Raw genomic sequence first — 25700 nt, 5'->3', positions numbered from 1 at the left:
TATGATTAACATCTACTTTAAATAAAACTCCCTTGATAACTTCCCTTTACTCTGCCTTGTTCAGCGTTGCACATAAAGATACTTCCAGAAAGACTGGAGCAAGTTAAGGGCAATGGAGAAAACAATTTATATGGGTGTCTGCCAGGGGAAGGTAAATAAGTCAGATGAGTAGCCCTGGGGATGGGGGGATCACACCTGTCACCCCTCTTTAAAAAAAAAAATCAGAAATGATCCTATTCTAAAAACTAGAACTCGCATTAGAAGAACGTGAGAAACACCTTCTTTTAGAAGAATCTGTCTCACCACAAATTGAAAGGCCAAATGCGTTGGCTGGTTTACTAAATAAAACCTAGGTGGGACATAGCATTGCTCTACAGAAGACTTTCCTAACCACAACTGGGTGAGGACGGCACTGCTCCAGATCGCCAATCGGTGTGATGTACTGGGTATCACAGTTTGCACCCCTTTGGAGGGTGCCAAGTTTGTGGAGGCTACTGTTCCCTGCCACAGTTTTCTTGATCCAAATGCTCAAGACCTCGCCACCCCTTGGATGGGCCTTCAGCTTCTACTTCAGTCACAGTTTTGCCTCAACCCCAGCATAGACAGACCTCTTTGCAGAGTCGGGCGGGCTTTAGAAGTGGCACCTGGCAACTGAAGTGACTCCATCTGCTTGGCTGCATCCAGATTCTACCCTCTCGTACACACCCTGCTGTGTGTACAAGTGTAGCCATCGCCAATTTCTCTGCCTCCTTGGAACATACGCAGCACTCCTCTTCTTCTCACATTGTTCATTTCTTTCTCCATCACCTCCTCTCCTTTTGTCACAGGCACAGCCTGGGCTTCAATTAGTCGATTAATTGTCCAGTTAATCAGGCAGTTAGGGGACAGCTGCAGTGATGGTTGTGTGCAACCAAGCTGCCCCTTAAATATGTCATTGGCTTCAATTGCCACCTCCGCTGGCGTGCTCAACAATAAAATGCAGGCGAAGTGTGTGCCTGCCACTCAGGAATCTGGTATCTCAAGAATAACAACCAGTTCTTGAAGCAGAAACCCTGTAGGAAGCTGGACCGCATAACTTCCAATTGCTCTTTGATGCATGGGGTTTTCTAATGAGAAAGGAACAGAAAAGCACCTCTGTTATTTGCCCCATGAGGCTGAGTTCTTCCCCTGTGAACCTGAACGCTTGGTGTGTTTTTAATAACACTTGGTGGATTCCTAAATCTATAATTTAGATATTTCCAAATTCTGAGCTGTTAGATATTCTGGTTTTATTTGGCATCTATTCACTCATGATCCTCTCTGGAATTCAAAGAGAAAATCGGTGTCATCAAAAGACTTTCTTCTTGGTCTTCATTGTTATTAAACTTATTATTAAGGGAACCGGAGATATTTTTAGATGGCTTCAGTGTGGTTGATCTTTTTAGTCTCTCCATGCGGTTTGTTTAACATTTATTTTAATTTTTTGGTGTTGTTTTTCATGTTTAATCATGGCTTTTTATATTTTTATCATGTTTGTTTTTATATATTTGTTGTGTTATTGATTGTTGTACGCTGCCCAGAGTCTTTTTTTGTGAGATGGGTGGCCATATAAATATGATTAGTAAATAAATAAATAAAACTCATCAGAGTTAAGCTGGCAAACTCCAGGTAGTAAGGGTTGCAAATGTACTGCTAAATTAGGGGTTAATCCCACAGGTTATCAGTTAGCATGACCGCCACATGTATTTTTCTGAATAAAGTCTCCCTTGAGTTGAACTCAACTCCTGGTAACCAGATAGTATCCAGTTAGTTTTCTTACCAACACTACAGAAGTAGTTTCCTATTGCTTTCTTCCAGGATTTTTTCTATTTTCCAATCTAACCTACAGGCCTAGGGTTTCTGGGTGATCTCCCATCCAAGTATTATCTTTTGAAGATGAAGTAAGATCAACTAGATGTTGTTATTTCCTTAAGCGAAGGTTGACTTATACAACTACATTTTGCACAGACAGAAGCAGAGGTGTCTTCAAAGGAGGGAGGATAAGGAAGGACAAATGACCGAATGAGTGTTGCATTACAACAACACAAGCTCCACCCCTTTTGTAGGTGTGTCAAGAGATCACAAGCACATACACATACATGATGGGTGGAATTTGCATTGTGACATTGCAACTCTCACTTCATCACTTTGACAAAATCGTCTGTGGATGCTCCTGGTGATAAGGCCTTGCGTTCAAGATGAAAACTGTTGCGTTTGGCAAGAGGTTCAAGATTCCAAAGCCCAGAATTATCAAGGTAGAAGTGGAGGGAGTAAGGAAGATGAACTTGCTGGAGATATGCAGAAATCCTTCACTAGGCTAAAGAGGATAAAACTTTTTTAAGTCCAGAGGAGCAAGATAAAGTTCAGGAGCGTCTCAGACAGACGCCTGCCTGATTCACAGCAGAATAGGTGCACAATCAGACTTGCAAGATTCTGTTATTAAAGACAATCCGAATAAAAGTAGTGTTAGCCTTACTATGAAGTTGATTTCCTAGTCTGGTCTACCTTGTGGGGCTGACAATAAGTGAGTGCTCATTGTCACCCTAATGACTAGGGCAGAATGACTTGGAGGATATATATACAGGATGTAGATACAGAACACATTGAACTCCTGAACATAGTTCCTAATTCCCAAAATTCTACTTTGGTTCCTTGCTTCTTTCAGGTAACCAATTAATTGTTTTCACCATCTTTGCTCCTTATATTGTTTCTTTATCCTATACTAGCTTATATAAATTCAACATTTAGTCATGGTTAGAAAAGTTAGGTGATACCCTCCAATTCTCTTTGCACAGTTGTTGGATATAGAACATATCCTTGATTCCAGTAAAGACTAATTATACAATTAATTAAAGTTGGTGGGTAAAATTTCATCTTCATTTTAACACATAAAGCCAATTCTGCTTTAAAATGTACAACCATCAGATTCTTTGTTAAAAATGGACAATTACAGCTCCACCTTACAGAGGAGCAATCATCCTGATTAATATATTTATCCAATAAAGATAGCAGCATGGATGGTCTCTGTAAAGTGATAAAACTATTTCTGAGTGAATATTTAAAAGTTGGATCCATTAAACCATTTAATTCCCAAAGAAATGCAAAGCTGAACTAATGCAGGTTGTTATACATAAAGCTACTCTGTTGATGATGCATTTTCTATACTGTGATGCTCTAAAGCTCAGACGTGCCCCCTTTAATTATATTGCTTTCAATATCCTTGCCTACAGTTACAGTTCAGATTCTTTATTCCATCAGTGATTTCTACACTACCCAGCCCAAAGCATAATAATTTAGAAGTACAGTACATCCTATCAAGTTCAGAGACTTATTTCCACATAATTCTTTTTTAATTGTGAGCCACCCAGAGTCACCCTCTGGGGGACATGGGAGGCATATAAATTTAATAAATAAAAATCAATAAATAATTAAAAATAATGGCCTGCTGAGGAATGGCCATTATCTTTTGCCAAGTACGTTCCTTCACTGGCCACTAAGGGAATGTACTTCTAACAGTGACTATTTATGATATCCTCAATTCTTTGGTGTGACTGTGGTGGGCGCTAAGATGCTGCCACAGATTGCCTGTTCATATATTCTTATGAGAGGCAGATGTGACTTTCCAATCCATTTCTGCTCTGACCAAACAGTCTTTTGCTAGGAAACATCTCCATTTATGGTGAATATGCCAAAAAAGAAAAGAACAGAAAGAAAAGACTTGGCATGGAGAAATCTAAGATCTCATGAGGAATACACATATCCATTATGATGGAGCCCTAGCAAGGTGGTTTCTATATGCTCTCTCTTGAAAGAAAAATTCAGGTTTTCCTTGTTTTGAAGAGCTGGTGTTGGAAGCTTCAGAGAACAAAGGTTCTTGCCATATGAACGCCTCCAAGTTCAGTTCAACCCAACCCAGAGTGGATTAAAAAGCAACTGATTAGGCAGATATATATGTATCATCCCAGCCACAAATCAAGACATTGATCTTTCTGAATCTGTGGGCAGATGCCAGCACATCTTAGGACTTGATTGGTCCCAAATTTAACAAAGGATAGTACTCCCTTGACCATCCCCCACAGCCTGAGAAAGATAAAATTGGATGCTTGCAAAGCTAATGGTTGACAAGGAAAGTCCTATACAGAATGAACGAACGAACGAACGAACGAACGAACGAATGAATGAATCCTTCCCTCTTACATCCTTGCAATATGCCTGGTGTAAACACAACACAAGCCCTAATCTGGCAGAACGGAGAACAGCACATGGGCTCTGATACCTGGCTTGAGGGCTTTAGCTGAGTTTTCCAAAGAGCAGAGAGAAAAGAAGATGGACTTTTCCGGAAAAGAATTTTCTGCTAGTTTCCTTGTGGAAACTAGCTGCTGTGGAAGGGGGACACAAAGCCAACGTTTTGTAAAGCGATGGAGAGAGCTCCCGCTAACAAAAGAGTTTCCTTCCAAGAAGGCAGAAGCATTTGCAGATGGCCAGACCTTTGAAAGATCCCATATATGGGTTACAGTATTTTACTGCATGGAAAATACTGGTGGTGGAGGTAGATGTGGGAGGGTGTTTCACTGTGCAAAGAAATGCAGCACGGAAACATTAATCAAGGCCTCTACTGGGGACTTCACTGAGCTGTTGGCTTATAAATTTGGGGTTAATGAAGTGCTCCAGTATTGTCACAACGTACCTGTGCAGTTAGGCAGACAGGGTGATAACTGCTGTAGCATCTGAAAACCGATCGCATAAATCCATTCCAAAGAATCCGAAGTAAAGTTAAGCATGCAATTGATTCATCATTGTCAGAAAGACGTAGGAATGAGCAGAAAGTCCATATTACTGAGTGTGGGCATGCGTGTGTGTGCGTGCGTGTGTGTGTGAATGAGGGAGAGAGACCAACTGTAACACATAAATAAAATAAAAGCCCCAGCCGTAGGAGCTAAGTGTGGGAATTGTCTGCTTTTAAAAGGCTTGCTCTTACATATGCAAATCTTTAATTAAACATACTCATAAAACTATAATGAACCGTTCATTTAATTAAATGGGGTGACTCATTTCATTAATTTTTAGCAAATCACAGAGCCACTGCCTTGCCCTCCGCCTTGGAATTCAGAAGGAGGAGATGAAACGTTGAAAAGAAATTGTCTGTGCTTATGTGAGACGTTTAGATGTTACTTTTGTTTCAGAGGCACACGGTGACTTGTTTAAGTGCTGTCCATAATCAATGTGGTTGATTTGATTTGATTTTTCCCTCTCTCTCCTTGCCGCCCCCTCCCCATCCCCGGAAATTATGCCTGCTTTTATTTCTCGGTTGTGTCACCCTCATCACACAGCTGCCCCACTCCCGGATGCAATGGATCAGGACACATTCGAGGAAAGTATGCAAGACACAGGAGGTGAGCTTTCAGGGCTACTGCCATTTCTAATTCCATTGCCCTCACTGTCATCTTTGCTGAATTCAGTCATTTCCATCCATCCAGCAAGGCAGATCAACACCCCAAACCATGTTCTGAATTGGTGACCAGTCTTCCTGGGGAAGTATCCTTCCCATTCAACAGCCGTTAAAGCAGGGTTCCTCAACCTCAGCACCTTTAAGATGGGTGGACTTCAACTCCCAGAATTCCCCAGCCAGCATGGCTGGCTGGGGAATTCTGGGAGTTGAAGTCCACCCATCTTAAAGGTGCTGAGGTTGAGGAACCCTGAGTTAAAGCACTACCATTCTAGCCATCACAACCTTATCACCAGTCTCATCAGCACAAGAGCAGAGAGTTAAAGGGGGGGGGGGGGACAAAATTAAGTAGCCTACATCAGAGCATAAGGATAGACCTGCTGGATGAGACCAACCGACTTGCCATCAGCACACGTGCCTGGAAGAATGAGGGTTCTGGTTCAAAATCAGATCTGAGTTGAGAGTGATGACAGTGGAGTCCTTGGTGCTCTCTGAGCTTGGTGGTTTGCCTGCAGACATTTCAAGATCACCCAGGACTCCACAGTTCATCCCTGAGCGACATATATTCTCTTCTATTGGAGTTATTGTAGTACCTAAGAATGTAAGAATAGCCCTGCTCCATCTGACCAAAGACCCTCTTGGTCCATCATTTTGTTTCTCCAGGGGGTCTTCTTCAGAGGCCCTGCAGGCAGGAGTTGGAGACATTCCCCAATCCTACCATTGTTTTCTTGAAACTGGTATTCGCAGGCATGGTTAGGGCTACCATATCTGGGGCTGCACATCTTCAGACCACCACTAGGTGGCAGCAAAGAGAAAGCTCACTCTTTGTTGCCATCTAGTGAATGTCATCTGCCCAACTTACCTGGGCGCTCAGGCTAATCCAATGTTTCTCAACCTCAACAACTTTAAGAGGTGTGGGCTTCAACTCCCAAAATTCCCCAGCCAGCATGGCTGGGGAATTCTGGGAATTAAAGTCCACACCTCTTAAAATTGCTGAGGTTGAGAAAAACTCAGCTAATCTATTCTGACCGAACTTTTCTGGCCCGTATTGAACATCGCTGACTTCCCCATTAGCCTTGGGCAGCCTCAGGCTGGGTAGAAATATAGCCTCCTTTGAGTCGAGCTTAACTCCTGATGACTTCATGGACACATCCATGGAATTTCCTTGGTAATAATTTAAAAATGGGGTTACTATTGTCTTTTTCCAGGACTTCTTTTCCCAACTTCCCAATCTAGCCTAACACCCCAGGATTCCCTGGAGAACTACTTTTTATTATTAATCATGCTTTCTCCAGATAACTCATAATTTTGAACTTCCATCAAATGAATAGCAATGTGAAATGTACATTTGGTTCTTTAGACACCTGAGTCTACCACATTCCATTGAGATCCCTCCCTTGTGCTCTCTCTTTTTCTCTCTCTCTTCCTCCTAGTTTACAAAGCTGCCCACTAGCAAAGAAGAGGAAACTTCAGCATGTAGAAACAGAGCATCTGGCACCCAAGAGGAAATCCCATCCCCTGAAGCTCACCCTTGACGAAGGCTATAATGTTGACAGTGATGGGAGTGAAGAGGCAGAAGCGAAGGAGGAGTCTGTGACGGACGATTCAGAAGGCACCCTGGAGGAGGATGAAGGAGAAGCACTTGCACCAAAGGAGGCTTCCAGCAGCCCTCCCCCAGAAGAAGGTGTTGAGTTGCTTCTGATAATGTCAACAGTGTAGTGGCTCCTTTAAATCATAGGCCCATGGGTTCCCCATTTAGAAAAATAAGAAAGAGGCTACATGTCATTGGCCAGACTATTCTGAGCAGAACTGCAGTAGAAGTGTTTTCCTCTACCTTTATTAGTAAAAAACCACTGTGTTTGGGTTGTGAAAGCTCCTGATTCCAAAATCGGACTGAACTAAGACATATATTTCAAGTATTTCCTCTTCCTACCTGACCTCCCCTACCCCTACTCTAAGGGGATCTGATTTTTAATTATCCAGACTTTCACTGAAAAGCTGAGAAGTTTCAACCCAACTTTTTCTGTTTTTAAGGCTACATTTGAGCAACTCTCTCTCTCCAAAAGTAGGTGCATCAGTGTCATCTGGAGAGCAACCTAGGATTTAAAAACGAAGAGAATCCTTTAAGGCAGAGGGCATAAGGGTTGCACACAGTCTTAAGGCAAAACAAAAAGGAAACATCATGATTCCTGGATTTTTTTCAAAACTAAAGATAAAGTCTCCCTTGAGTTGAACTTGACCCCTAGTGACTTCATGGAGAGATCCATGTAATTTCCTTAGCAACAATATGGAAGCAGTCGTCTTCTTTGAAGATGTTATTTTGGACTTCCCATTCTAATCCACAGCCCTTGGTCTTCCTAGTAGTCTAGCCCCAGATTCTTCCATATAAAACATAACCTGTCAATATTCAAACCCATGTTCAGCACAAATCCTCCTGGAGCAATTTGGCTTTTGATATGACATCCCTTGATTTCAATGGCCTAATTAGAGCATTCCCAGTGGTACTTTCAGACTTTTGAAGGCTGTGCCAAAGGTGTGATAAAACTTTGCTCACCATATTTCGGCTGTACTGTAATGCATTCTTATTTCATGTATATTTTAGAATGACCATAGGTCATTCCAAGCTGCGTCATAAAAGGATCTTCAAGATCACTAATCTTTTATACCATTCTTCCCCAATGTGGTGCCCTCTGGATGTGTTGGAACAAAACTTTCATGATTCCCAGTATCTAGCATGGCTGGCTAGGAATTAAGGGAGTTGCAATCCAACATATCTCAAAGGCAGCATTGGAAAAGGCTGGTATCTATTATTAGCTCCTACAGACCATCTACTAATGTTCAAAAATAAGGAACAACGGATTCACATTGAGTCTTTAAGACCAAGAAACTTTGATAGACCTATCATGCAAGAATTTCTTCAACCCCCTTTCAAAGTCATCCAAGTTAGTGGCCATCACTACATCTTGATTTAATGAAGTCCACAGGTTAATTATAAATAATGTTGATGGATTTGCATCATCACACATGCCTGGATGAGTGAGGATTCTAATGCAAAATCAGATCAGGGTTCAGATTTATTACAGTGCATTAGAATATAAGAATAGCCCTGCTAGATCTGGCCGAGGACCATTTTGTTTCTCATGGTGGTCAACCAGGTGCTTTTGGGGTGCTCCCAAGTAGGACATGAAGACATTCCCTTCTACCATCATTGTTCCCTGCAAGTAGCATTTGAAGACATGCTGTTATCAACCCAAAGGTAAAAGTGAGTCTCCATGAGTAATAGCCCTTGACTGACCAGTCCTCCATGAAGTTATCCATTCCTCAACTATTTATCTTGATCAATGCAAAAGGTACAACAATATATCCAGCATGAAGAGGACTTTGTGTATTTCCCACTATATAGCTAGTAAAGATTAGTTGAATACAGAGATTCCAGCTCAGATCAGATTTTAACTCACCTCTCCAGTGGCCACTTCCTCCCCAAGTTTGCTAATGCTCCAACTGGGATACCTGTGAGTGTAGCTTTTGCAAATCTCAGTTGTTCCATCTTTTCATTCTCCTGAAAAGGGAGACAGGGTAGCCAAGAACAGCAAAGCAGATGAAGGACTTCAAGAAGTCTAAAGGGCAGAGCATGGAGGGGGAGCTTCCTCTCTCCAAAGCCTCGCCCCTAGTCCCATTCAATCAATAAAGCTTGGGGAGATTCAGTTCCCCACCTATGCCTTAACACCACATCTGTTACTCTAAATGGAATTTCCAGTCAACTGCCATTGGTGCCACATCATCCAAAGGCTCATTGGTGCTAAGAAAAGAGAATTATTCGCCGTAATCAAATTGTGATGGAATGGAATTATGAAGGCCAGGCTCAGGGAGAAAAACATTTTCTTACATTTCCTGAGGAGCATGGGAGATACAAGAGGATGAGACTGGCACCTCCCTGAGGAATTCACAATGTTGTGGCTGGCATTACTTGGGAGCTGGGGTTTCAGTCTGGGAAGACTGATGTCAGGCCTAGCCCAAGGAACTCCAAGGGACCATGTAAATTCAGTCCAGCTATGTTTATTAGACTGAAACCCCAGCTCCCAAGTAATGCCAGCCACAACATTGTGAATTCCTCAGGGAGGTGCCAGTCTCATCCTCTTGTATCTCCCATGCTCCTCAGGAAATGTAAGAAAATGTTTTTCTCCCTGAGCCTGGCCTTCATAATTCCATTCCATCACACAAATAATGTTCCCTATCTCGGGAATCCAAGAATCATTGTAGGTAATGGATGACTGTTTTGGCCAACCTGTACTTTCCATTCCATGCTGGAGAACATCTGGAGAACTTCCACCTTCACTGTTACATCCTTCCAAGATGAAACACAAAAGTACCACCTTCGTGATTTAGGCAGCATTCTGGAGACTTCAGATGTCTCCCACACTGACATCCATCTCATGCAAGGATATAATAACTTCCACTCCCACCAGTGCAAGTGACTTGTGGGGTAATTGACCTTGACCCCCCCAGTCATCTTGAATGTTTTTTAGTATTTATGTGTAGGGTTGTTTGATAGTCGGATTTTAATTGATTAATTAATTTTAATTATTCACATGGGATTGTTTTTTTAATGACTTGGGTTTTTGGTTTAATTGTGAGCTGCCCAGAGTCACCCGTTGGGGGAGATGGGCAGCATACAAATTTAATAAACAAATAAAATAAAGAATTTTAGCATAGAAAAATGTGCCTCAAACCAATTGTTAAATGCTATAGATGTGGCCACTTGAGAAGCCTAGGAGTAAGTTATAGGTTTCTTTGAACATTTAAAATGATCTATTTATTCATTTATACATCTATTCATTGATTCAATCTGTACCCACCCCCGTCAAACAGACTCTGGCTGTTCACAATGATTACGTACAATAAAACTTCCATTGTAAGTGCATTAAGTTATAAAATCAGATTAAGAAAAATGACATAAACCATAGGGATCATCTTCTTCACTATAGTCCTTCTGAAACACTTAGCTTTTAGCAACTTCTGAAAGGCAAGTAATTTGGGGACAGATCTGATGCCCACAGGGTGGCTGATCCACAGCACATGTGGCCTCAGCCCCAGAAGCAGTGTCTCCCTCTACTTGCTATCCCCCTTGCAGGGCAAAAGCCCCAGACACCACACAACAGACAAAGTAGGGACATACTTACACCCAGATGTCTACAACAGTTATCAAGAAATAATTCTCTTTTAAATCTAGGCCAAAGAACAGAAGGAACTCTTGTGTCTAAAAGGCAAGTGTCTGAAAGTGAAGGACAAGTCTCCAGCAGTGGGGGAAACACAGTGCACTTGCTCCATGAAGGAGCAGCAGAAGAAGAAGAGGAGGAAGAGGAGGAAGAGGAAGAGGCAATTGAGGAGGAATGTGAAAAGGAGATCATCATCCACACGGAGGATGCAGAAGAAGTCATTGAGGTCACCAGCGAGCGCAGCAGTGATTTGTGCCTGGAACATCGGGATGATGAGGTGAGCTACGAGGAATCGTGCAAACTGCAAAAGGAGGAGGAGGAGGAGGAGGAGGAGGAAGAAGATGAAGAAGACCATGAAGAAGAAGAGGAGGAGGAGGAGGAGGAGGAAGAAGAATATGAGGAGGAAGAAGAAGAGGAAGAGGAAGCAATGGCTGAAGTAATCTGTCAAGAAGCTCCTCACACATCTCAGGATACCCCCAAAACCCACTGTGAAAGACAGATGGTCAACCCCAAGCCGGAATATTCTGTCATTGTGGAGGTGAGGTCTGATGATGACAAGGATGATGATTCGCACTCCCAGAAGTCCACTGTGACTGATGAATCCGAGATGTATGATATGATGACTCGGGGGAACCTGGGGCTGTTGGAGCAGGCCATTGCACTGAAAGCTGAACAGGTCAAGGTGGTGAGGGAGCCTAGCCAGCAGCTGACAGGAGAGCATGCAAAACATTTCCAAACTGAGGAGAAGCAAAACAAAACCTTGGATTCCATCAGGAAGAACTATTACAGCAAAGGTAAGAGATTTGGGACAACCCAGCTAGGCTTGGTCAGGTGTAGAAGACCTCAGCCCTCTTGATTTCCAACATGTAGACTCACTCCACTTTGGAGGAACATGCTGCTTCCAGCCCAATGCTTTCAAATGAATCAGATGCAAAGGTATTCTGACTATACTAGATACTGCATAATATGTACTGGATACTAAAATAGAGGCAACTTTTCATCTTTCCACTTGCCACCCATAACATGAATCTGGGAGTACTATTTTTGCTGAGGGGTGATCACTGTGGCAACTCAGTCAATATTTACCTGAGATGTCTTGGGCTGTCATCTCTCGGCAGTTTACACTGACAACAGGAATCAGAAACCCACTCTTGTCTGAGGTTGCACAACATATGAGCCTCAGCTAAAATGGGGCTGGGCAATTGGCCATTTGGCAAACTTGGGACCTCATGGTCCTAGCATATGTGTGAATCAGATCTTATCATTAAGCCATCATACGATTTATTGGTTAGTGCGAGTGATGTGAACAATGGTGTTTTATAACCCAGATTTAGGATTTAGCCCGTATTATTTCATTATTTACGGTGCTTATAGGTCATCCCAGTCAACTGACTCAGAGTGGTGTAGAGCTCCCCAAATCCATAATTTGGGCTAAAATAAATAATCAATAGATAATAATCAAAGATTAAAACCAAAAACATAATGATAAAATGACTATATACACCAGGAATCACAGTTAATTGTAATTATTCATCAAGAGGGATATAGTTATAGCAGCTCTGCTCTCAAGACATGATGAAATAGTCACTTTCTGAAGATCAGGAAGGAGGAAGCCATCCAAAAGTCTGGAGGAGTCCTGTTCCAGAGAAGGGGGATGTTGACTGCAAAGGCATGTTCCGTGATCCCTGTAGGTAGCAATCTCTGACTGAGTGGACACATAAGGGCCTGCCCTGTTAGATCTTACTGGGTGGGCAGATGATGTTGGGAGAAGGTGGCCTCATAGATATCCAAGCCCTGAACTCTAAAGGGCTGTATATGAATCCAACCTATTACGGGTGGAACAATAGCAAGCAAAAATTCAGACCTGGATATGTTCCTTGCTTCAGTTCCATAGCTGTAAAATGAAGACCACCTTGATCCTCTTAACATTTGTTAGACAGGACTTCGACTTCCAGAATTCCCAGCTGACAGGATCAAGAGTCATACTGCTTAAGGAGCCTGGGAGTTGTAGTCCCGTATTTCTCAAAACCAACAGATTGGGTGTGATTGGTATAGAGAGAGAGAATCTGTCAGCCTTTCATATCAAGAAAATAGTCTGGCAAAAGTGAAGGATAAATACATAGGTAATACCTTTCCATACACTGCCAATTAACCCCATTAACTGAATGTATTACCTCAAGATATGGCAGTTAACTTTGGCAAAGCTGATTTGAAGAAAGGAATAGATCATGAAGGTAGATCTGAAGATAGATATGGACACTGTTGGATTCAAAGGTACTGTGCTTCTGATAAGATACAAGTCTCCAGAGTGGGCATCTTAGTTATTATACCTTGCTTCCTGGGGGTACATTGCCCATCACTTCCAGAGACTGAGCGTAGAGTTAAGTAGACATTTGAGCTAATAAACTAAGGCAAGTTCTTCAGTTTGATGTCTGTAGGGTTCCAGTTCAATAGCATAAGCTGTTCCTTGCACATTTATAGATGATAGAGCTGCACAAAGCTTTGAAGGGACATTTCACTTCAATGATGCTTGGAGCAAAGCTTCAAAGCTACGTTGAGAGGCAAAGCCTCCCCCTTCTGTTTCTTAAAGAAAAGCTGCTTTATTTTGCATTACTTCCAACACTTTCAGAACCAGAAAAGGCTTCTGAGCAAGTGCGGAAGCTTTTTCTGGAAGAACTGGAGGAAGGTGATATAAAAAGTGTTCCAGCAAGGCAGTTTGTATCACTGCTGCCCCCTTGATGAGGCAAATAATGTCATTTCCACACCATCATATATCTTGCTGAGCCAAAGCATTGCTCCCTCAGGGAGGCTAGCAGATGATAAGAATGTAGAAGATCTGATCTGCCTAGGAGCATTATCCTGCAAATATTGTTAAGCATAAGATAGGTCACTATATCCAAAGAAACAAATATAATTCCCAGCTATATCTGGACAGATTGTTATTTCCATATTATTTTGGTTCCAAAGAACATAATATCCTGCTTGAGTGGATGCTTCTATAGCAGTTTCATAGATTTGCCTTTGAAAAGCAATGTGGAAGCCACATCCAGAAGTTCTCCCTTCCACATTCAGAACTGGAGGAAGCCCCAGAAGTTCTTCCTTCCTTCCCTACAGATTTGTGTAAAGAATTTCCAGGGACACCAAAAGTGGTTCTACATGGCTTGACAGGTTTCTTGGAAAAATTATACCCATCTTAAACTTCTTATAATGTCCTTTATTCACCCGCTTCTCCATTCGTTTTCTAGATTCTTCAAGACCTGAGAAGCGTGAAATCAAATGTCCAACTCCAGGCTGTGATGGCACTGGCCATGTCACAGGACTTTATCCTCACCATCGCAGTTTGTCTGGCTGCCCGCACAAAGACAGGATCCCTCCTGAGAGTAAGTGTGCATTAAACTCCACCAGAGTCATGCTGCAACAGCAGTTAGTACTATTCTTATGAAATAACTCTTTATAACAGTGTTGTCCAAACTTGGCCACTTTAAGATGAGTGGACTTCAACTCCCAGAATTCCCCGCCAGCCATGCTGGCTGGGGAATTCTGGGAGTTGACGTCCACTCATCTTAAAGTGGCCAAGCTTGGACAACACTGCTTTATAAGAATGCCCATCGCTTCGGGTGCACAGAGAAGATGCCATGCAGGTATACAAATGAAAACTAGCTTCCAAAAACAAACTTTCCGGCCCCTACCCGTAGTCCTCATTTAACGACCACAATAGGGACTGAAAAATTCATTGTTAAGCAGGGCAGTTGCTAAGCGAGTCATGCCTGATTTTATGACCTTTTTTGTACTGGTCATTAAGCAAATAACCATGGCCGTTAAGTGAATCATGTAGTTGTTAAGCAAATCATGTGGTTCCCCATTGATTTTGCTTGCCAGAAGCTGGCTGGGAAGGCCGCAAATGATGATCACATGACCTTGGGATGCTGCAACTGTCATAAGTGCAAGCTGGTTGCCAAGCACCAGGATCATGATCATGTGACCGCGGGGGTGCTGTGACAGTTGTAAGCGCAAGGAGCAGTTGTAAGTCCCTTTGTTCAGCACTGCTGTAACTTTGAACAGTCACTAAATGAATGGTTGTTAAGTGAGGACTACCTGTACTCTAACCTAGTGGAGATACCCTGAGAGATTCTAGGGAATGGCCATCCTAAATCTCTTCCTCTTCCCCCTTCCTGCTGTGGACCGTGCTGCCTCCTGTCTTGCCCCCTTCCTGGAATGTGCTCCCTCCTTCCTGAGAACCTGCTGCGCTATTGCAGTCCCTCACATCCAGGTCATTGATGAAAAGGAGAGAAAGGTTGAAAAGCTTGTTCTAGAATGTTAAGGACACTCCCACAAATACAGGGTTTCTCAACCTTGGCAACTTGAAGATGTGTGGACTTCACTTGCTAGAATTCTCCAGCCAGCCATGCTGGCTGGCTAATTCTGGGAGTTGAAGTCTACACATCTTGAAGTTGACAAGGTTGAGAAACATTGCACTAATAAGAGCCAGAATACTGTTAGATTGGAACACACAGAATTCAGGGGCACCTGAGAACTGCAGTCAACAATCACACATCATTAAAAAAGTCAAGAAAAAAAATGTGGCACGTTGAGGGAGAAATAGCACATAAATGATGGGATCCAGGACATATTAAATAACTAGGAAGGTAGCCAAGCATTGGGAGAGTGATTTAAAAAAAAAAACTTAAATAGCTAGGGCCCTTGATTTCTTTCATTAGTTTGAAGCAACTATGATTCACCCAGCCTTAAATCTAGGCACTGTGAGCATATGGATTTGATATTGTTCTCTCTCAGTGATTTGGGGAATTGTGGCTACTCAAGTGTTGCCAAACTACAGCTCCCAGCACCCCACCACTATCCATGATAGCTGGGACAACTGGAACTAATCGTTCAGCAAAATGCAAATGATCACAAATGGTGGATTATAAGAAAATCCATCCTATATCTCATCTGGGTTAACCACTGACCCAACAGAGATAAGGTTACTGTCCGATTTTCAACTCCCTGATTTCATGCCTGCCTGTCTGTCTGTCTGTCTGTCTGTCTGTCTGTCTGTCTGTCTATCTATCTATCTATCTATCTATCTATCTATCTATCTATCTATCTATCTATCTATCTATCTGTCTATCTGTCTATCTGTCTATCTATCTATCTATCTATCTATCTATCTATCTATCTATCTATCTATCTATCTATCTATCTATCTATCATCTTCTCTAAGTTAAACTAAGCTGGCCATGCCAAACACATGTGAGTTGCATGACCACAATGTTCCGCTTGATCTCTGGGTTTTTATAATTGCAAACCTGCTAGAGTCACTGAATCTGGCAGGATATCAATTCTGCAATAAATAAATCAATGACCAAATGCTTTGAGTAATGCTACTTAGCTGCAATTCACCTAATACACCAATCAGTAAGCATGGATGTATTTTCAGGTGTATTAGTAACACAGAAGCTCACTGAAATCACTGAGTAATATCAGGGAAAGAGAAGAATCTTGATGATTTAAAGAACTGTATAAAACAATACTTTATCTCGCTTCTGTGCTCAGTGAATCCATGGCAGCCATGCAAGGTGGGAAGCATGTTCATGAAATGTTCACAAGCTAATATGCACTCTCAGTGCTTAACACTACATATACTGATTAAGAAACCGAGTTCTGAATTACAAAGTCCCTGATTATTCACTTTAGTTAGTCTCCTTGAGTTGCATTTGCACAGTATAGTTCCCCAGGCCAATTAAATTTTAGCAGCTGCATTTACACAGAATGCTAAATTTAGTGTTAATCTTGGCTAGGGTTATTTGTGGCTCAGTGTATTCTGTGAACCCAGCCCATGTGAATAATCTGTGTTCCATGTTTTGTACAAACTCAGAAAATGTGTCAACTCAGTAATCAGGGAAAACATGTATGAATGCTGTCGTTGAGTAGCTGTTAGAAATGTATTATTGATCTGTGTTGCAGATTGGGTAAAAATTATTGATATAATGTCTGTGAATTGATCTGAGGGCAGATGAATACTTCAGTTTACCTTTTGGTAACTGATAATGTGGTGGCAATAATAAAATAGATTTACTGTATGTAGGTTGAAATAAAAACAGCCACCATTATATAAAATACAGATAAGCATTTTTCAAAAAAATCCCCACCTTATCAGTTCTCCTGTCCCCATGGAACCCATTGGGGCTGAGGAAGCAGATCAGTATACAGGTAGTCCTCGACTTACAACCATTCATTTAATGACCATTCAAAGTTACAACAGAGCTGAAAAAAGTGACTTACAACCAGTCCTTGCACTTACAACCATCACAGCATCCCTGTGGTCACATGATCAAAATTTGGGCGCTTGGCAACTGGCATGTATTTACGACGGTTACAGCATCCCAGGGCCATGTGATTGCCATTTGCGACCTTCCCAGCCAGCTTCTGGCAAGCAAAGTCAAGGGGGGAAGCTGGATTCGCTTAACAACCATGTGATTCACTTAACAACTGTGGATTCGCTTAATGACTGCGGCAAAAAAGGTTGTAAAATCGGACATGACTCATTTAACAACAGCATCACTTAGCGACAGAAGTTTGGGTCCCAATTGTGATCGTAAGTCAAGGACTACCTGTACTGCTTAATGGAATACTTATTTGTTTCTCCTCATTTCTGATATTTAACTGACTATAAGAAGCCATCCCAGCCCCTTCCATCGAGGGCCCTGAAACTCAGACAAGGCTTCCATTGGACACAGCAGCTCATAGGCTGTAGTGTCAGGATATTGCTGCTTGTGTTACAATGTGTTTTATTCACTATACCTACATTAAAAAATACCTTCCCAACAGCCATGCTTGCACCTGATGATAGCATGAAAAATATCTCAACGTGGACTATAGAAAAAAATGAAAGTTATGTTGTAACCGTAGAGTAAGAGGTTAATTTATATTTATACTTACAACTGCTGTAAAAGAAAATCGGAAGTTACTTCTTTACACTTTTCTTTTTTCTTTCCCTGTTTTCCTGTACTTTGGCTTTGTCCTTTTCCCCCCTTTCTTTCCTTCTCTCTCTCTTCTATTCTAAATACTAGTTTTGGTTAGTGTCTATCTTTCTTGTTGAAAATTCTAATAAAGTTATTTCTCTGTGTGTGTGTGTGTGTGTATCTCAACATGTCTCCTCTTTTTAAAAGCTTGATGCTGAAACAGCACGGGAACATTATGCATTCCAGCACAATATTATGGATAACAGCAGAACTCCGTGTTAGATATCCTGGGATTCATGGCATTGCCCTTTAAAATACCTGTGGAGCAGGAATGGGAGTCCAGATTAACCCAAATCAAGAATATTGATGTCACATCCCTTTTTAACAGGAGTCAGGCATAAACGTAGCTTCCCCTGGAATTACTAGGTAGGTAGAATGTGGGCCTAGGCCAGTGTTGTCCAAACTTGGCCCCTTTAAGATGAGTGGACTTCAACTCCCAGAATTCCCCAGCCAGCATGCTGGCTGGGGAATTCTGGGAGTTGAAGTCCACTCATCTTAAAGGGGCCAAGTTTGGACAACACTGGCCTAGGCAAATCCTTAGAAAATTGTGGGTTGCTCTGAAGAAGGAATGCAGGAGGAAAGCTGATGTGGCCATCTTGCTGATGGTGATTAGTGAGCCTAGAGGAAAAATCCTCTAGCAGAAGTGCCTTGGGAACCCTAATTTATTTATTTTATTTATTAGCTAAATTTAGTGTGGCTGCCCAACTCCTTTTGTGGGCTTTTGGAGGTCTTGCCCAGGATAAGTCACCCAGCTCATCTGCACTGATGCCGAGACAATGCTGTACAAAAAAAGAAAAAAGGGATATTGCTCTTTATCTCAACGTATTTGGAGAAAAAGTTGAATAGGCCATTGCTTGGAGGTCTTAAATTTTAATAAGTAAGACAGTGTGGTATGGAAGAGTTTCATTTACTTTCTCCCCAAAGGGGAAATATTGGTTATTTCCCACTCTAAAATAATTTCTTTTACAATCCCCTCTCAAGAAAGGAGGTGTGAGCTTATGAAAAAAATAAATAAAAAAGCACCTGCCTTCTCAGTTCATTTCAAAGGCTGCGGACCCAGAAAAAAATGAGAGAAAGGAGCATCAGTTGTTTATTTCCTCGTGTGTAAGTGAAAAATAAAAATAAGTGCAAGCGTACTTTTGAAAGATATTTTTCTTTTCTTTCAAGGTTATCCTCACAAAAGGCTGTGAGATTAAATTATATACATTTGTTTTAAAACAAAATCAGAGACTTCAGATACATACCTAGAAAGCCAGTCCTTTGAACCAGAGAATCCATCTGGCTTCATAGCAGGAAGAGAACTGGATGACCCATTGCTTTGATCCAGCTGAGAAGCCAACTGAAAAGTTAAGTTAGAAGTTGCAGGTTCACATCTCCACATCCTGAACCACTGTACTGCCTAAATTTGGGATGTCAAGCTCCTAGCTAATCAATAGAAGAGAATATATGTAGCTCAGGGTTGAACTGTGGAGTCCTTGGGGTTCAACCAAGCTCAGAGAACCACAAGGTCCTAGCTAATCATAGTGAAAAGTCACCGGGACTAGATGTAAAGACTGCAAGGTTGTAGCTGTGCTGGGTTGAGTTAAGACTTCCAGATCCAATTGTTCCTTGATCTGTAGCTAGCAGGAGAATCATTGGGTGGAAACCAGTTGGACATATCTGCCTCACTTCTTCTGTGTATTGCTTTCTCACCTTTTCCCTCATTGTCTTCTTCATTCTCAAGTCCTGGCCATGCACGAGAATGTATTAAAATGCCCAACACCTGGATGCACCGGACAGGGCCATGTAAATAGCAACCGCAACACTCACCGAAGGTAAGTGACTTTCTGTCGCATCCTAGTTATTGAGAACAGTTGCTCAAATTCAGATAGAATGGTTGGCAAATAATCGGGAATCAGTCAACTATATGTTTAACAAACATGGTCAGCTGATTGGGACAGCCATTGAACTGGAGGAGGGAGAAGAATTTTTAAAGGGGCTGGAAATGGATGGTGTCACTGGAAATTGTCTTGCATTTTTGTCTCACCACTTTGCCTTCGTTTGCATGAAAAAGAATTTTCTTTGGAAATGCGTCTCAAAGGAAAAGAGAACTTTTACGAAGTTCTTATAGATCCAGTGTGGTATTCTTGCACTTATGTAGTGACAAAGCAATTAAGGAGTGGATGTGAATGTCCTCCTTTTCACTATATCACCATCTCTCCCACAGCCTTCCTGGCTGCCTACGCTAGAGAAGGCACTAGTCTTACCGTACTGCTTTTTTAGAAGCCGAGGTAATGTCACCCCTTTGAGAAGTTGTTGGAAAACTTCTCCTTTCTTTGTGAAAGGAGGAAATCTTTGAGGAAATCTTCTACCCAGTTTCCCTCAGATTTGGTGGAGAAATTCAGAAGATCATTTGTGCCCAATGGCTCAAGCATTCTATGCTAGGTTTATTTTTGACTAGGGTTTTTTTTTCCCTGATGTATCTTGAAAGATTGATAATATTGTTTTTTTTCCTGATGTATCTTGAAAGATTGATAATATTGTTTAAATTCTTGCATTAGCCTCTTTTCTGTGTAAAATATTTCGAGATATCTAGGGCACTGTACAAATTCACAAAATTGTTATATTTATTTTATTGTATTTTATCCTTGCGTTCCTCTCCTACATTATTTTTCTGTTTCTTCCTTGTTTTCTTCCACTAGCTTATCTGGGTGTCCCATTGCAGCTGCAGAAAAATTAGCCAAAACTCATGAGAAGCAACAACCCCCAACCAGTGACCCTTCAAAAAATCACTCAAATTCAGATCGGATACTCAGGTAATCCAGCCTAACGGATTCTAATCCACTGTGTTTCTCCTTTTCCTCTGAAATAACCAGCTACAGTTTAGCTGGTTGGCAGTACATCTCCTTCCCACTAATGCATCTCTTACTGTTAATTTTTTTTGGGGGGGGGGATGGGAAAAATGTAATATTCCTAATCAGAGCATGCTGGACAACAAATGTCTTCTGTGGCATCCATTAATTCTGAGATGACAGGCCAAGGGGTTTTTAACAGAATCCCAAGCAACGTCTTACTGTCTACGCAGCAGTGCAGATGGCCAGAAAATCACATTGATTAAGTTGACATTACGAAGAGGGGAGGACAAAAAGCCATCTTCACTTTTCCATTTTTCACTTTCTGTTACGTGTTACCATTTCTCCATGCCTTTCGGTTTCACAGGCGGTGTGGAATGGAGCTTGATTCTAATTAATTGGCTTAATAAACTTACTCTCTGCAACTCCCATCATTAGCTGATTACAGGCTGTATCCGTGGGCCATCTAATGTGGATGCTACAGAGCCAGATGGAAAAGGAACAACCAAAGTTTTAATTTTTAAAATCCCTTTAGTTAAAACCACAGAATAGAATAACGCAGGTGAAATGAAACCAACTTACTCTGCTTGGAAGTGCAAAAATATAGGTTATGTGCTCTGTGAGATGAGTGGCAAATTTCCAGGCACTTAAAACCCATCTGGTTCTAGGTCAGTAAATCAATTCAATGTAATCCAGATTGGAAGCAGTGCCAGCAAGTGAGGACTATCATGGCATGTGCTTCAAAATGTAATAGACATGGTTTCTTTACTCTTGTAGTCTAAGGCAGGGTTCCTCAACCTCAGCAACTTTAAGATGGGTGGACTTCAACTCTCCCCATGGCTGGCTGGGGAATTCTGGGAGTTGAAGTCCACCCATCTTAAAGTTGTTGAGGTTGAGGAACCCTGGTCTAAGTGATAGGAGTGTACAGTAATCTGGATTCAAAGGGATTCAAAAGGAGATCTGGAACTTCCATGAGTGTGCATCTCACACCCATTGGCACCTTCTTAAATCAAGCACCTTCTTAAATCAAGCAGGTGGGGAATTGCACAGGAACCCAGGAAAAGATGCAGCTTCATCAAGGAGTTGCTGATACATGCAACATGCACAGCACCCATGTTCTGAATGACCTTTTCCCCTCAAATCCAGATCAGTGTGCAGCCCTAGCAAGTCATTCTGATTTACATATCAGAGATGAATCCTTTACACTGAATAATAATTGCAGTCATAACCACAATTTATACAACGTTTATTATTAAATAAATGTCAGAATAATCACTTGTAGCATTTCTACACAGCTTCTAATTGCTTGAAATGTTTAATGTATATCTAGGAAACCTGCAATATACATAGCATTACCATCCCCCTCCCCATAATCAGAATGGGAGAGGGGTGACAGAGAGACAGTATCTTACCCAAGGCTGCCTAATCTGAAGATTAGAAGCAAAAGATTCCTGATTTGCAATTTAGGCTTCGTTCCTATGCAAATGTGGGGTGCGTGCAGGGACATCCATGGAAGAGTCAGCATGCTGTGACGCATGTTAAATGGGGCAGGTCTTCGATTGCCCAGTCACACCCAACATGTTGACCCTGCAACTCCCACCCCTTGGATGTGTGATCTTTTACTCCTGGATGCCACACATGGGCCAAGCTCAGATTGAGCAGTTTGTGGACCACAACAGCCATTTCTGGCCCAAGTTCCTTTGTGGTGGGCAGGGGCAAAATTTTGCATCCGATTTTTTTATTTCAAGTGGTTGGGGTTCTCCATTTCCCCCAATTGGCTACTTCTTTCTCTTTGGGGAAACTGTAGGAGCCAATTGGCTTTCCTGAGCAAATAACCCAAAATCTCAAAAACACATTTGAGTCCAATTCACCCTGATGGTCATCGTTCCATCACCAGCCACCCTGCTGAGGCTCCCAGGGAAGGTGGGAAGAAGAAGCACTAGGCTAAAGAGTTACCCCAACCCCCAGCCCACCCTAAGTGGATTGTTAGATGGGTAGAAGTTCTCTCAGTTCACTGGGATCATTAAGTGGATATTTTTCCCAGCCATCCCAATTAAGATCATAGTCATGACTTAGGGTAGCAGTCTTTTGCCATCTTCCCACCTGATTGCTGATCAGTTGTAGAGCTCTTCAGAGCACCATGAACATGTTGTAACTGACAGACTATATGGTGTCCACATTTCCTATATATTCTTACCTAGGATTTTCCAAACAACTGTTTTCCATTTCTCACAAACAATTTGAAAACAACATAGGATCATCATCATTTTTTCAGTTTGAAAATGCTGAAAACCCAATAAATTAATCAGTATTCCCTCCAGCTGATTAATAGGAAAGTACAAAGAACATAACTCATTCAATACTCCCTCTACACACAAGGAACTAATTCTCTCTTTCCCTTTCTCTCTCTCTCTCTCTCTCTCTCTCTCTCTCTCTCTCTCTCTCTCTCACTCACACCCACATATGTAGAAGCCCATATTTACAGTCCAAATTCTTATACATTTTTCTGGTCATTTGCAAAAAAAAATATCTGAGCAGTTGCCATGAAGGGACATTTCCTGGCTGCCAAGCTGCCATTCCTCTTTCATTTAAAAGACTTTAGTAAACTTTGAAGGTAAAATGATGACATGTTGGCAAGTTTGCAACCAGACACTTTCCCCAGCTCCTGTGGTTACAGGTTGCTGTAATGCCTGTGATAGGATAGAGCTGGAATTATATTTTAAACAAGTTCAGGAACAGGGCACTAAATTTCAGGGTTGGGGGGAATAAAGGCTGCCCGGAGCAGGAGGCGAGCTGAGCAAATATTCTTGCCAGTCTAAAAGCAGGATACCTTTAAGTGGGAAAAGCCAACTTTGTTCTGGCTTCAGATGAAAAGTACAGAGCCAGAAATAAATCAAATCAGTTTCCAAAACCAGTCCAAGTCATAAGACCCAATAATGCCAGACCTGTTTTTGAACTGGTGTAAATGCCTTCATCCTACTGAATTCAGTCTGTAGTATAGGATTTTACTATCACTTTCTTAAGATACTATACTCTCTCTATAACAACATGTATGAAAACTGATAACAGTTTAGAATCATTCATTGTTTCCCAAAAGCATATTTCTGATATCTCTTCCATATCACTATACGTATTTCCCCTATAAATATTATACTTTACACTACCTGTTTATAAATGGGTTCTACTTCAGAAAAAAAATATATGAATTTGAACATGAACTCAGGTGAACAGTGTCTACAGCATCCACTGTTAGGCTGCTCAGAAAATAGTTCCAAATTGATCCTTCATGTTCCAAACTATGATCATAATAAAAGATTTTGACTTGATTTGATCTTTCATATTTTTGTCTTTAAAAGATGACTACATCTCCTTCAAGGGAACCTTTTACCCAAGTTGTTCCCCACACTTTCACCCCGAATCATAAATGTCTTACGAAGGTGTCATCCCTTACTTTCTCTTTTCTTCAGGCCTATGTGTTTTGTGAAGCAACTGGAGGTGCCTCAGTATGGAAGTTACAGACCCAATATGGTTCCTAGCACGCCAAGGGCCAACTTGGCCAAGGAGCTGGAGAAATACTCCAAAGTCACCTTCGATTATGCAAGTTTTGATGCTCAGGTTTTTGGCAAACGCATGCTTGCCCCAAAGATTCAGACTAGCGAAACCTCACCTAAAGCCTTTAAATGTAAGTTGAGCCTGGTCAGGACACCCATTGGGAGTGTCCTGGAGAATCAATTTATGGTTTTTGTGGTTATTTATTTATTGTCCAGTTGATTAAACCAAGGATTGCTCTGGTCCAGCTTCTTGTTTCCAACAGTGGATCACCAGATGTTCCTAGAACATGTATAAATACAGCAAAAATCCTTCTTTATTGAAGCTAAGCATGTCAGTTGCCTTGGAACCTTTTGGTCCCACTTTGCTGTGATGTCTACCTGATTCCTAATGGTTTCATCCTCCAAAACTTGTTGATTAAAAAAAAAACAACAGCTAAGATATTGTCATCAGTAAATCTTGTGCTGGTCAATTCCATAACTAATCAACTGAATTCGCACAATACATTTAATTCAGTTACTGTAATCCTAACAGTTACATTTGTACAATATGCTTAACCTGGTTAAGACAGGACAGCCATTTGAACCCGAATGCTATGAGGATTCCTTCACTGGGCAGAGGGTTGGACTAGAAGACCTCCAAGGTCCTTTCCAACCCTATGATACTATGATGAATCTATGATGATTTTATGATTCTATGATGATTCTATGACTAGTGTTAATTTTATTTATTTACTGGTCTTCATTCATTCATTTTGACTGTGAACCCAGCACATTTGGTTCATTTGTGATTGCGAGAATTCAGAAAGTAGGTTAATTCAGTAACCAAGTTAAGCACAATGTGTGAAGGCAGATGCTTCGTTTTAATCTATGGGATTTGGAACACCCATGTTCAAGTTCCCATCTAACTTCAGAGCTCCCTGAAGTGCCTTTGGGTTGGCCTCTCTCAGCCTAGCCTACCTCTCAGGATTATTACTGTGGGGATAAAGTCAAGGGAGCCCCCCATGTAAACTTCCTTGAGTAGGATACAAATGCAATAAATACAAACTTGTTGGGCCACCCTAACTTCTAATATTATAAGAGATTAATGAGACGTCACATGCAGGCATGTGTAATTTGTCTTGAGCACCCTTTTCATCCTGAAGAACCAGCTTCGGGGACAAGAGGAATGTGAACCAGGGAGGTCAAGCAGGTCATCCATCTGGGCCTTCCACCTGTTTTCCATCATCCCCAGAAAAATAAAGGATTCCAAAAACCAGCCAGCTTAATCTTCTTTGGAAAAAAACAATAATGAGTCTTGGATTCTTTAAGATCCACCCATTTGTTATATTTAGAAAAGTGAATGCTCTCCAGGCTGCTGGTGACCCTGCAGATCACAGCATTTGACAATCAAATGTGCCTGCTCTCTGTACTGCCCCTTCCTCGATCCTCATTGCTGGGGTCTCATCCCCTTGTGACAGAATGTTGGGTGTTCCAGAAAGAGATGCATGTTTGTTGAGGGAACGCCAGTTCTTTGCTCTTTGAAATGGAAAGGTACCTTATCTCCCCACGAGGCAAATATTTATTTGAAATGGACGTGGGGTTTTTTTCTGGCTAAAACCATTTCTGTGAACGAGGAA

General features: G+C 41.6%; 1 protein-coding gene across 1 annotated transcript in view; it reads left to right on the top strand.

Annotated features, from left to right (window-relative positions):
- MYT1 (myelin transcription factor 1) overlaps positions 1 to 25700 on the top strand; it is an 84772-nt gene that overhangs the window by 6248 nt on the left and 52824 nt on the right. Inside the window, exons 3-9 of the mRNA XM_088153274.1 lie at positions 5349 to 5411; positions 6898 to 7148; positions 10695 to 11474; positions 13926 to 14060; positions 19426 to 19516; positions 20384 to 20497; positions 24001 to 24215. Coding sequence (XP_088009400.1) covers positions 5349 to 5411; positions 6898 to 7148; positions 10695 to 11474; positions 13926 to 14060; positions 19426 to 19516; positions 20384 to 20497; positions 24001 to 24215 — 1649 coding nt within the window. The remainder of the gene's footprint in view (positions 1 to 5348; positions 5412 to 6897; positions 7149 to 10694; positions 11475 to 13925; positions 14061 to 19425; positions 19517 to 20383; positions 20498 to 24000; positions 24216 to 25700) is intronic.

The sequence above is a fragment of the Python bivittatus genome, unplaced genomic scaffold (assembly GCF_059951505.1).
Source record: "Python bivittatus isolate LINGU-HERP-01145 unplaced genomic scaffold, Pbiv_v1 ctg000700_np1212, whole genome shotgun sequence".
In the NCBI taxonomy this organism is placed as follows: domain Eukaryota; kingdom Metazoa; phylum Chordata; class Lepidosauria; order Squamata; family Pythonidae; genus Python; species Python bivittatus.
The sequence above is the reverse complement of the archived record's forward strand: the minus strand, read 5'-3'. Positions and strand labels throughout refer to the sequence as shown.